Source organism: Apium graveolens, chromosome 10 (assembly GCF_009905375.1).
Source record: "Apium graveolens cultivar Ventura chromosome 10, ASM990537v1, whole genome shotgun sequence".
In the NCBI taxonomy this organism is placed as follows: Eukaryota; Viridiplantae; Streptophyta; class Magnoliopsida; order Apiales; family Apiaceae; genus Apium; species Apium graveolens.
In genome coordinates, this window is record NC_133656.1 from 73927995 (window position 1) to 73942196 (window position 14202).

A 14202-nucleotide genomic window follows, 5' to 3' on the forward strand; every position below is an offset into this window, starting at 1 on the left:
ACCGAGAGATGGGTTGGTGGCTCGACAGTTCCTCTACGAACTTTCCGAGTTTTTAACCTGCCTCAAGATTCCAGTGCTTATGCTAAGAGATCCAGAACGGATCTCGTTGATCGATGTTTAGGGAGAGCTGAAAGGGTATGCGTTTCTTTTTAGATGCTTATTTAACCTATTTCTTAGATACTGTAATTATAGATCTCGTTGGTCAATGTCTTTATTTTTGTTTATGTTTTGACAGTTTTTGTCCGATATGGTGCACCTTCTTGAGGATTATAGAGCTGATGAGAGCAGAGACTCTTCTTCAAAGCTTGAAGAAGAGAGGGATATTTTAAAGGGTGAGAAAAAGAAGCTTGAAAATGATTTGATTGATGCCAGGAGTCGCATTGCCGAGATTTCGAAGGCAAACTCAACTTTTCGAACTAAGGTGTGCGAATTACATATTTTTTTTCTTAAATTATCTTTAATTATATGCTCGGCTAAATATTTTGTTTAATGTAGATAAGTGAATTGGAGTTGACTAATGATTCCTTAAAAGAGGAATCAAAGGGTGTCGGGTCCCGACTAGTGAGCGCTGAAACTTTTCTTGCTGAAGAGACGAAGAAGCGTAAGGCCCTGGAAGTCGAAGTCATCACTCTTCGTGAGAAGAACGGAGCTTTGTAGACGGACAATTTGAACTTAAAACTAGAGGTAGAGAAGGGTGTGGAGGAAATAGCTGGGGCCCTCGGTAATGGGTATGGTCGATGCCTTAACCATATGAAGATGGTTGGCTATGACGTCGAGGGACATGGTTTTGATGATTATATCCGAGACTTTGCTGAGGAGACTAGGGAGAAAGGTGCCGACCCCTGAAGGCGAGGGATGCCTCGTTTATCTATGTATTTTTTAAACTGTCTTTTTTTTTTAATTTGAGTACGTTATGGATTTGTCTTGGCCAACTCCTTTGAAGGAGATGCTCGGTTTATCTTGTTTTTTGTATGCATAATTCTGACTTCAGTCTTAATTAGCCTTAAGGCTAACTGTTGATTTTTGAAGATATTGAAACTTGTTATTTCGTTCAACAGAGGGGTTCTTTAACTATGTACTGGTCATTATTGTCTTGTAATCGTGTTTGATTTTGTGATAGTATTGTTACGCTTGTTTATCTTTCTTTTCTTTTTTCGTTGGTGTATTTGTTTACCGATTTTCCCTTATCTTGATATTCTAACTTTGCTTAAAAAGCGTGTTTGTTTCTTTTATCTCTTTTTTTTATTTATAGTCTCGATAGATGATATTTTTCCTTGTGCTGCAACCCTCGTTGCTGGATTTGATCCTTTCTTAGGCTAATTAAACTTGTTCTTACACAAGAACTTTATACTTACAAATTACACAATGTCTTGAACAAAATAGATTGCATTGATAATTTAGGGTAATGTCTTAGCGGGGATCTCATATCAACCCCTTTTCGCTAAAAACTGCTTTTGCATAATTAAAGGTAGTTCTAATTCATACATTTCAAACAAACTGATTACTGATAAAACTTCTTCAAGTGAATCGCGTTCCACGCATTCTTAATGGGAGTCCCATCGAGTATCGACAGACGATAGGTTCCTGGTGCAACGACCTCTGTTACTTGATAAGGTCCTTCCCATGGGGCTTTGAGTTTTCCTGTTATGGAGGGCTGAGATGTTGCTGACTCTCGGAGAACTAGATCTCCCATCAAAAATTGCTTAACCTTCACCTTCTTGTTGAAGTAAGCTGTTGTGCGCGCTTGTTGCTGGAGGACTCCCTTAGATGCTTCATCCCTGATTTCTTCCATATGGACATTGTGAAGTTGAATCCCTTCCTATGATGCTTTGGAGTCAAAGTACTCGACCCTCGGGGTATTGAGGGACACTTCGAATGGTGAGACCGCTTCTAAACCAAAGGCCATCCTAAAGGGGGATACTCATGTTGAGCTCCTAAGGGTCGTCCTATAAGACCAGAGTACATTAGGCAGTTCCTCGACCCATGGCCTTGGCAACTCGTCGATCCTTTTTTTGATCCCCTGTAGGATTATCCTGTTGGTCACTTCAACCTGTCCATTGGCTTGGGGGTAGGCTACCGAAGACTTGATGTGCTTTATTTTGAGTTGTGAGAGTGTTTCTGTGAACTTATCCCCCACAAATTGAGTTCCGTTGTCTGTTACAATGATTCTTGGCACCCCAAATCTGAACACAATATATTCCATCAAAAACTCGATCATCTCTTTCTCGCGAATTTTAGCTAAAGGTCGGGCTTTGACCCATTTTGTTGCATAGTAGACGGCCACGATGATATATTGGGCTTGGTTCTTAGACTTTGGGAAAGGTCCCACATGGGTTGGTTACTGGAATCATTCCTACTGATGGTTGATTGGACACCAACCCGTATAGTTGACATGACTTACACTTCCGCACAAAATTTTCACAATCACTTTGCATTGTAGGCCAAAAAAGACCCTGCCTCACTATTTTGAGGGCTAGGTTTTTACCTCCTAAATAATCTCCACAGATACCAGTATGGACTTCAACCATCGATAGGCGAGAGTCTTCTTGGTCTATGCATAGGAGTAACGGGTCTACAAGTCCTCGACGGTATAGCTTATTTTCTAGCACACAATAATTTTTTGCCTTGTATGATATGGATCTAGCTTCATTTTTATCTTGTGGCAGCTTGTTCTGCAAGATATATTCCAAAAAAGGTTGACGCCAATCCGCCATAGAGGATATCTCATTGACTTTCAACATGTTGGGGAATGGAGAGTCTAGGTCGATGGAGGGGACCTTTCTTTCCTCGACGTAAATTGCCTCAGACGTTGTCATAACAGACGAGGCCAATTTAGATAGTGCGTCGGCCCATTGGTTGTCCTCCCTGCAAATATTCTTGATTGTCCACGACTAAAATTTCTCCAACAAAGACATGGCCAGTTTTAAATATGTCGATATTCGAGCATCGTGAGCTTTAAACTCACCATGTAACTATTTTGCTACAAGTTGTGAATCCCCAAATATCTCTAAAATCTTTACCTTCAGTTCAATTTCCAGTCGCAATCCTGCTAACAAAGCCTCATACTCAGCTACATTGTTTATTACTAGAAATGAGAATTTTACGGCCTGTTATATTTTGAAACCTTCTGGACTGATTAAAATGAAACCTGCACCCCCTGATGATGATGTTGATGAGCCATCGACGTAAAGAACCCAAGCCTTTTGTGGAAACGATGTTTCTTCAATTATAGGACTGTCAAATTAACATTCTACAACAAAGTCTGATAAGACTTGAGACTTTACTGCATTCCGGGGTGAATATTCAATGTGGAATTGGCTTAGTTCAACCGTCCAACCGACGAGATGCCCTGTCATGTCGGACTTATGTAAGATACATTTCAGGGGTTAATCAGTCATGACTTTTATCATACGGCCTTGGAAGTAGTGTCGGAGTTTTCTGCTTGCTACCACAACAGCATAAATTAATTTTTCAACATGGGGGTAACGAGTTTCAGCGTCTTTCAAAGTGTGACTGATGTAGTAGACTGGAGCTTCCCGTTCCTCGACATCTTTAACCAACACAGAAGCTACTGACCCATCGGAGGCCGAGATGTATACTTTCAAAGTTTCACGAGGCAATGCTCTTGCTAAGACTGGGGGGCTTGTTAAAAATGCTTTTATAACTTCAAAGATTTCTTTACATTGATCATCCCATATCAAATTTTTCTTTCTTGATGCTTCTTTGATGACCTTAAAGAAAGAACTACACTTTTTGGAGGCCTGTGGTATGAAGCGTCGAAGAGCCGCTATACAATCCGTAAGACGTTGAACCTCTTTGATGGTCGACGGATCTTTCATTTCAGATATTGCTCTGATCTGTGAGGGGTCAGCCTCGATCCCTCGTTGGAAAACAAGAAAACCTAGGAATTTCCCAGATGTTAAGCCAAAGGAGCACTTTAACGGGTTCAACCTCATGTTATTGCGCATGACATTCTCAAAAATCTCTCGAAGGTCACTGCAATGATTATTTGAAGATTTTGATTTGGCTATCATATCATCGATGTACACCTCGAGGTTTCGACCCAATTGTTTCTTAAATATTTCATCCATCATGCGCTGAAATGTTGCACCAGCATTGATTAACCAAAAAGGCATGTTTCGATATGCAAAGACCCCTCGATGTGTGATAAACGCTGTTTGCTCCCAATCTTGATCATCCATCCTGATTTGGTTATATCCTGAGAACGCGTCCATGAAAGACAACAATTCGTGGCCGGCCGTGGCATCGATAAGTTGATCTATATTCGGCAAAGGGTAATAATCCTTCGGACATGCTTTGTTAAGGTCTGAATAATCAACACACATTCGCCATTTCCCATTACTTTTCTTCACCAGAACAACATTAGTAATCCATGTTGGAAACTTCACCAGCTCAATGAAATGTTCTATTAAGAGCCGATCAAGTTCCTCCTCTATTGCTCGTCGTTTTTCTTCTGAGAACGTGCGCCTCTTTTGCTTGACTGGGTTTTTCAGGCGGTCGACATGTAGGGAGTGTCTTGCTACGTCGACGGGTATTCCTGGCATGTCGGAAGGCGACCATGCGAAAATATCCGAAAATCCTTGGAGTAACCTTATTAATTCATCTTTTGTCTCAATGTCTAGATATTTTCCTATTTTAACTGTTTTATCCGGCAAATTTTCCATTATCGACACCTCAATAGTCTCACCGACGGGAAAGAATGAGGGCTCCCTCGGGATATCGATGATGTTATCAGGGTCTATCTGGACAACCTCGTTGACCGTTTGAGAATCACAATTTTACTTTTTGGGTACAACGGTAGTGAAGTAGCATTATCTCGAGACCGCTTAGTCACCTCACATCTCCCCTACTCCAAACTCAGTTGGAAATTTCATCTTCAAATGGGGTATTGACGTGATGGCTTCCAGTGCTGATATAGTCGTTCGGCCTAGAATGGCATTGTGACTTGAATTCGCACTGATTACATGGAATTTAACTATCTTCCATACTTGACAAGGTATTGTGCCGAAAAGAACCGGGAGATCGATTGTTCCAACAACCTTTACCTCATTACCCGTGAAGCCGTAGAGAGGCGAATGGGTATTTTCTAATTTTCGTTCCCCTATATCCATTCGCGCCAAGGCGTGATGATACAGAATGTTGACAGAACTGCCATTATCGACAAATTTTTTTTTACTGTATTGGTGCCAATTTTTGCTGTGATAACCAGCGCATCTTGATGTCCTCTTATGATGTTTGGAGAGTAATCTTCATCTGAGAATGATATGACAAGAGATGGAGATGGCTTACATCTCTTGGGATATGAAGGGTTAACACTACACACCTCTCGAGCGTAGGACTTACGAGAATTGTTTGACATACCTCCAGCGGCATAATCGCTGAAGATCATGTCGACTATTTTGTCGTCTTGTCTTTGTTGATTTTGGCCCTGTCCTTCGATGTAATGGACGAAATGGCCTCTTCTGATTTTATACTCGATGAGATTGCTTAACTGATAGCATTGTTCTGTAGTATGTCCCGTATCTTCGTGATAGTCACCATATCGAGAACTTGGAGGACGACCCGGCTTTATCAGCCTCGGGGGTCGAAAGTCAGGTTCTGTCTTTAGAATTTCCAAGATTGTTGCTTTGTCGACTGTAAGTTTAGTAAACTCTTTGTCTTTTTTGTCATGTGGCTTCCATCTTCTATCTGATACGGGCTGTCGCAGGTATTCTCGACCTCTCGGGCTCTGATATTTCTCTTTTCCAGTATCCCTTCTCGGCGATGAACGTCGAGGAGATTTGGAATCATATCTTCGAGACCTTGGAGTCCGAGGGTTATGGGTTCTTGTCTTATCATACTTGTAGCTAGAGTGTCGAGGAGATCTTATGCTTCCCACGGCCACTTGGAGCGTTATCCGGTGCTCGACAATCTGGAAGGCCGCGTGGAGATGTTGAGGATGTTTCTCTATGAGCTCTTCTAGCAGGATGCCATGTCTGCTTCCATCAATGCCTGCTGCTAAATAGTTTACTGCCAAAGGTTCCTCCAGATCTGTTATTTCAGATATAGCTTGACGAAAGCATCCTAAATAGCTTCTCAAGGATTCGCTAGGTCTTTGACGCATCGTAATCAAAGATGCTGTGATATTTCCCCCTTTGTAGTTGCTTGAAAACCTCGTCTGAAATTTTGTTTTTAATGTAGTCCAGGAGTCGATCAACCTAGATGGGAGATTGTTATACCAATGTAAGGCTGTTCCCTGTAGACATGTGGAGAAGAATTGGCAACGAGCAACTTCTGAGTTTCCGTAGAACGCCATTCGACCATCGAAAGTATTGAGAAAGCCTGATAGGTCTGTTGATTCATCAAATTGGTCGAGCGCCGGGGTTTTTAAAGTCCAGTCTATCTTAGCTTTTTCGATGCTTCGAGATAGAGGGCTTTCCACCGGGGCTTCAAATCTCGATTGCGTTTTAACTAGGTTGCGAAGTTGAGCCATATCTTCCTGCATCTTAAGAAATTCCTCTTGTGATATCGAGTCTGTTGACATCGACCCTTGCGGGGTACCTCCTGAGGAAACTGTCCTTGGGCGTCGAGGCCTGGAATATATAGATTCTGTGGATACTTCCTCCTCATCATAGTAATAATCTTCATCGTCCTTTGACAGCTCTACATATCCTATTTCTTCGTCACCCCCTTCTTTAATTGATGCCTGCTTCAACTCCTGTTGTAAACGATGGATTTCTTTTATTTTTTTAACTTTGCTTCTAGTCTTTTAGCTTCAACCTCTAACAACTTAAGCTCTTCATCTGAACCTTCCGTGCCCTCTATTTCCTGCTCCCGTAAAAGTTTTCTCTGTCTCAATTTCTGCAAATGCAACCTAGCATCACCGGAGAGGACTTGCTTTCCTTTCTCTGTTAAAACACGGGAACGGGTGTCTTTAATGATCCTCTTTTTACGCTTAACAGGTGGTTTCTGCATCTGAGAGCCTTCAGGTGGGAGATTATCCTCCACCGGAAACAGTCTTCTTGGCCTGAGGGTCGATGGTTCCTTTTCTTTTCCTGCTGGATTGATTTGCTCTGATTTTTGGACAGTTTGAATTTCTGTCGTATTTCCGCATTTCTCTGGATCTTCCTCCTCAATTATCATGCTGGAGTATCAAATTTCGGAGCTCCTTCTAGCGCCAAATGATTGATCCTAATATTGAATTATATTTAAGTGAGGAACAACACTCCTTTATTGATACTATTTTTCCAACCCTAATCATGTAGGGCAACTAGTCTCTATTTATAAGGGACCCTTAATGGACTTTTCCTTTTACAATTGGGCCCATATTGAGCCTCTTATTACAAGATTATATATTCAAGTCCCTATCTATGGTCCATCTTCTTCGTTTATTCTCGGGCCAACAAGTTTTTTAAATTTTTCTGTGTGCCTATTGACAACTTTTTAGTGCTTATGTTGACAACTTTTTCTATCGAAGTAGTCGATAATCAGATAATTAAAGTAATAAAAATTCAGAATGCAACTTAGCTCTTTAAAATATTAAACTTTCCTTTATGAAATTCAAACGAATCATGTAACTAAATTGTACTGTTATTGAAAATTCGATCTAATAAAATACGTTATATTCGTAATATATGTGTGGATGTGTCAAATGTAATATTTATGTTGGATTCATGATTTATTTGTTTATTAAATAAATATATAAAATAATATTATATCCTAGATTTTTTTTGTTTATTTTAAATTATTTTGTGATGTTAATCTTTTATTTTAAATTAATTTTTGTATCTTTTGTAATTATAATTTTTAATAATTACCTTGTTTATTATGTCCATATGGTCATCACCGAAAAATTTGTAGTTTCCTATTTTTAGTAAGTATTTTTTTTAACTAATAATAAATAAAAATTAGAAATATCATTAAATTGTACATCTTATTTTAAATATTTTGATTGAGATTTGTAGATATACTTTTCAATTTCTCCCCAATATTAAAACTTTTAATAATAGATAGTGTAATAAACATATTAACACAATTAATAATTTTTAAAAATATAAACAAAAGTATATAAAATTTTAAAACTATTAAATATAATGAACAAATTATGTAAAAAATACTATAAATAATACCGTGCATCCCACAGGTATAAAGGTAGTATATTTAAAATAAAAGATATTCGAATTTGTAAGGAATGTGAGTTGAGCTTTATACCGGCAATTTTAAGCATAATAATTAAAATTTCTTTTTACGTAATAAAATATGTTATCTAGAAATAATGAAAATTCAAATTTGAAGTGAAATGGTTATAATTAAACTTTTATTAACATTTCTTTTTTTTTTGCTACAAACCCATTAGTTTTGTTGTTGTTATTTTGATTGTGAAACAATTAAATAATACCTACTAATTCATTAAAATAATGATTCACTGCTAGGTGTGTTGTTTTTATTTGCAGTTCACAAGAGCAACTTTAACCTACAAAAATAAAATATTCTTACGGTGCATATATTCTGCAACTATTCTCATGCGGAGTTAGATTATCTCTAGTTTTCTTATTAAGGTCTAACTTTACAATCAAACGGATTAGTCTGATTCGTGTAGATACCTGAGAAGAGTAGGCTTTTTCGTTTCATTATTTTATGTACACAGGTCTCTTGTTTGGATTATAATAAATTTTCACCCTTAGGGTGATGTACAGTGATAATGACTGTGTTGCAGACACAAATAGACTGACCTTGGAGCAAGCCCCACAACCTTCACCACCTTTGAACAAAATCGGACTCATTGCTTAACCCACATGCTCCCCTTATGTCTATACATTAAAATTCAATAAGTACTCAAAAAATTAACATTTACATTGTGACTAAAATGTGCAAAGTACTAATAATAAAAATAATTTACCATTGCTTTCATCTCCATCTGGACTTTTGTACCATATGATGGAAAATGGAATGACAAAACAGAGTAGGAGTAGGGCAATAGGCAGAAGTTAAATATAACGTGTTCTCAAGAATTGCTCCCTCATCGATTTCGGGTCCAAATTACTTATTTCATTATCTGGAATTTTCAAGATTCGGTAATACTTCCAAGCAAGGAAAACATCAAAACTTAGTTGCACAAATTAATTAAATAAAGTAAATTTCCTAAAAAACTCTACTCACTACAAACATTATATTATAAGAACGCTTACTGAAACCAAGCATAGTTCTTACGAAGCATTTATATGCAATAACTCATACTCCGACATTAATTAATTTATTAACACTTTTCTATCTTTGTAACTTTATTTATTTTTTTCTCTTTCATTATGACTTTTTGTTGTCAGGACAATATTTATGCATTGTGATATCCTCTCCACTTGCAATCTTGTAAACTACTTTTGAAAAAAGGGGTTCTAGTGTTGTAAGAAATATTAATCAATTAAAAAATCAAGAATTTATTCATTAAACAAATTCTATCAATCTATGTATAACCTGGCATTTACCAAAGTTAGCATATTTTTGTGTCAATATATATACTTTGACTGCCTACTAATTTCTTATTATTTAGTATCAATATATACATATACTGCCTACCAATTTTATTATTATTATTTATATTTTCATAAATGTGAATGCTTTAGTCACGTCATATTGCAACATACTTGAGGAGCTTGATTTTTTGCAAGAAATATTAATCGGTTAAGAATCCGGCATTACACAAAATTCTATCAATCTATATACAAATTGCCATATACATAAATTTTACTTATTTCTTTTAAAAACTGTATTATTATCCTAACATTAGCATTATCATAGTGAAAATAATTCTCTATTTAGGTGAAAGTCTTGATGAAATTATTTAAATGTTGATTGTCTACTTGTGATGTGGGGGTATAAGAAGCTTGATCAACAAATAAGAGACTGATTCATATAGTTTGTTAGAAAAGAATGAGAAAAGAAGCATAGATGTATGGGACCTCAAATCATCAAAACCACTTTTTAGCTTTGTTTCTAAATAGAGTTTGCTATCATAGCAGATTATCTCTAATTCTCTTGTTAAGGTATAATTAAGTTGGAGTAGCCTAAAAATTCTCCAGAAAAGCATCTAAACCACTAAAATCTGTAGAATAAATAAACAATACTGAGTACTAACTATAAGTTGCAGTATGGGTTTCTAGTCCTAACACTACTTATAATTGTAATTCAGAAAAAATGCCCATATGGCAATTTAGGTAACAAAAATTACTACATTTTTTCCATGAATTTTTCAACCAAAAAAGATAATTCAAAACTGATAAGTAGAGAATATGTAAAAAAACAAATCTCAAAGTTATGCAAATTCAGCCTAGCATGTTAATATCCATATGCAAACTTTCAAATAAAATTAGAATCTTATATAAATGCTAAGTAAAGATTAAATTATATTGAAATCAAGCATACCTAATGTTATGCCCAAAAATTGGTATAAACAATATTTAGATTAAGATTAATAAAATGAGCAGAATTAAAAGAGAAGCGCCTGAAATCTAGGAAAAAGATGAAATTAACTTTCCATAAATAGAAGGCGCGCTCAAAGACCGCGTCCCGATTGACTGAAACTGAATTGACAGTTGTGATTATCCTGTATTAAAGGTGCGCCCTCAAACAGGTGGAGGAGGCGCGCCCAGTTATCGAGAAGAAGGAGAGAAATTTCTTAATTGAAACCTGTAGTGTAGTGAGCCTTAGGGCGCGCCTTGGACAAGGAAGGCTCCGTGGGTGGATTGTTTGGACATGATTGATTTGATAGACTTGCTCGTTGGCTTGGACAGAATTAGAGCGAGCCCTAAAGATGAATAGTTTTTGGCGCGCCCTATGATGTAGAATGATTTAAGAAGAGACCAAGGGCTGGTGACACAGGGCGATGCCAACATGCAGAGATGTCAGGGCGCGCCCTCAACTTCTACTTGACATGTTAATGCAACTTTTATGTGCTGCTTGGATGGGTTCTCTGGAAGACTCAAGGAAGATGGAGAATGTTATTACTAACCTATTTGATGCAGGTACTCTATTGAAGAACTCCTTCCTGTAGCATATCTACAGGAAAGGCGGTGTCCGTGGTTAGAGACCTCCAGGGGTGTGCTTGGACTGAAGGCCTCCTCCTGTAGTCAATGGGTGTCCTCATTGGGGATGTGGGGTGAAATCTGGTGTATGCTTTGGGAACTCTGTCTCTGTAGTCAACGGGTGTCCTCGTTGGGAGACTTTGGAGTATCCTGCACTTTGCACCCAAAAGCTTGGGATCACTTGTCCTGTAATCTGGTAGGGGCTCCTTATCGGGGGACAAGGATGCGTCCAACATTTGGGGTGAATCACGGCTATACCTACGTCCACGGACTAGAGAAACAGCTGGTAGCGGAGGGTTATCCTTGGCCAGGGAGATGCCTCATCCGTGAAGTCTCGAAGCCGTGGACGAGCCTTGGGCCTTTGTGGTTGGGCCTCATCGGCGGACATTCCTAAAGCTAGTAGAAGACGGTTTCCAGTGGGTTTCCCATTGGGCCTCGGGATAAGAAATCTAAGCTCGTTAGGTTTCTTGTTCCCCAAGAACTACGTGGGCTTGATCCCCTATAAATAGGGGTACGTAGGCACATTGTAAGGGGTCAGAAGCGAGAGCACAAAGGAGCCACCACTAACCCTAAAAAATCTCAGCCCCCAATAATCAACACCACCAAACACTGTTCATCTTTTCCGACGAGTACTGTTCATCGGATCCACCGACTACTGTTCACGTTTCTGATAAAAAACCGCCATCACAGATCTTATTTCCGGCTACTAACCTCAAGTTTTGTTGTTCCCAAATTCCTCCGTCAACAAATTGGCGCTAGAAGGAGGGGCTAAACAAGATCTACATCTGGGAGGAAGGATGTCTCAATATCACGATGGAGGTTTTTACGATGGAAGTTCTGAAGAGGATTCCGATCATGGCTATGAATATGAACCCTACGTTCCGCCAATGACTAACCGTCCCACACCGGACGTTGGAGGACAGCCGCCTATGCTCATCAGCAACGCCGATTTGTTGGAAAAACTGTATCGCATGGGCGATGCTTTGAATGGTTTCGATTCAAGGTTAAGCACCGTGGAATGACGCAAGGGCAGGAGAGGTCTTCACCACAACCGAGCGGCTCAGGCGCCTGGAAAAGCACCCATGACAGACAGGGATATCTCGGCCGGCCATGGCCACACTGAAAGAGGGCGTGTGCCGATAACCCCGCGACGCTGGACTATTCTAATGACACGTCCCCGATCGTTGAGCTAGTGGAAGAAGATGCTGATGGACGGGAAATTCTGCGAACAGATAACCGGGGAGCCACCCATCCACACCGCTCTGGACGTAGTCTCGAGGAACGCCGGAAGGTGGAGTCAATGTCGGAGAATCAACCACAAGGCTTCACAGCTCTGAAAGATCGCTTGGGGATTCGCTTGGGCGATGACGATTTGAGAATGGTGTTACTTGAATGGCAGAGAGAAGCTGATCGCGGAGATGTGACGCCCCATGATACAACGCGTGTGCCCCTGAATTCCCAGGAAAATCGGGAGCGGCACCGCGATCCAACGCGTGTGCCCCTGAATGCCCAGGAAAATCGGGAGCGGCACCGCGATCCAACGCGTGTGCCCCTGAATTCCCAGGAAAATCAGGAGCGGCACCGTGATCCAACGCGTGTGCCCCCGAATCCCCAGGAAAATCGGGAGCGGCACCGCGATCATGAGAGAGCTCCTCCCCGCAGATCGCTGGATCGATATGGACGCGGGTATGGAAACGATCGATGGAGAAGGCCTCAATGGAGAGGAAGAGGTGGAGGCCGAGGCAGATATTTAGACGGATACCGTCGTGGCAATTACCGCGGACACCTTGATTCCCGCTGGAATAACCAAGCAGATGGCTATGATTATGTGGAACATGCTGATCCCAGGAATATAGAAAACTATGACCGTGGTACGGTTCAAGGCCGCGGCCAAGGTGGGGAAGAGAATCAAGGGAGAAATCAAGAACGAAATCCTGAAATAATTGTAATACCTGAAGACGCCCAGAATACAAAGCAGCAGCAAGCCCCTCCCGGGGGGAATCAAGTGGAAATACCTCCATTGCAACCCCAAGGTCCACAGCCTCAAATGCAGACCATTCCCGGCGTGGGAACTTTCAATGTAGGAGATCTAAAAAGGCTTCTTAACCACCTCGAAGGCAGGGTGACGGCTACAACTGAAATCCCTTCCCCATTCTTGACAGCAGTGAGGGATGCACAATTGTCGGCCGGCTATCGCAACACTACTAGCGATCTCCGTTTCCACGGAAACTCAGATCCGGTGGAATTCCTGGGTCGTTTTAATATAGAGATGGATGTGTACCAAGTTCCGGACTTGGCTCGATGTCGTCTCTTGGCGGCAACCTTTAGAGAAAGTGCCCAGTAGTGGTTTCAAAAGCTCGGGCCAGGGGTGATCACCTCGTGGGATCAGATGAAGAATTGGTTCTTAACTAAGTTCCAAGCAGCGGTGAGATACGCCCCCTCTGTCACAACTCTTGCCAATGTTAGGCAAAGGGAAAATGAAAGCTTGACATCGTACTTCAAAAGGTTCAACGCCGAATCTACTAGTGTGAGGGGGGCATCAGACGAAGCTTTAAAAAGCTTCCTGATCGCAGGATTAAGGGTTGGATCAGATTTTTGGAAGCACTTGCAAGGGAAAGATCCGGCCACTCTAGCGGATGTCTTCGCTTTGGCAGAATCTTTTAAAGCCATTGAACAATCTTTGGCAAAAGTACAACCAACCTTACAGTCAAGTCAGAGAAATAAAGGAAGGAAGAGGGATAGGTCTCCAAGCCCAAGATACCGAAGGGATAGTCGAAGCGCAGACCGGGTAAATACAGCAAGCACAAGGAAGGGATGGAGCCCTCCCTCAAACTATGACTACAGGACGAGCCGGTACACGCCTTTGGTTGCATCTATCAATCATATCTACGAGGTAAACAGAAATAAAGGGCTATTTAGAAAACCTGAAGCCTTATCATCATGGCAAAGCAAAGACAAGAAAAAATATTGTGAATACCATGAATCATCTGGACATAACACGCATGAGTGCCGATATTTAAAAGACGAAATCGAAGCGCTTATCAAGGAAAGATACCTCGGAGAATGGGTAGTCAAGGAAGTAAGGAAGCACAAGGATGATAGAACAAGGGAAGAGGAAAGATGA

At 40.3% G+C, this 14202-nt stretch overlaps 1 protein-coding gene across 1 annotated transcript; it reads left to right on the forward strand.

Annotated features, from left to right (window-relative positions):
- Nucleotides 1–13467: 13467 nt before the first annotated feature.
- Nucleotides 13468–14202, forward strand: LOC141690666 (uncharacterized). Its single transcript, XM_074495445.1, has one exon. It carries the CDS (start codon nt 13468–13470, stop codon nt 14200–14202), a length of 735 nt encoding a protein of 244 aa, XP_074351546.1.

What these genes read in the sequence shown, in the direction of transcription:
- LOC141690666 (XM_074495445.1), top strand. Translation starts at nt 13,468, where the DNA reads ATGAAGAATTGGTTCTTAACTAAGTTCCAAGCAGCGGTGAGATACGCC.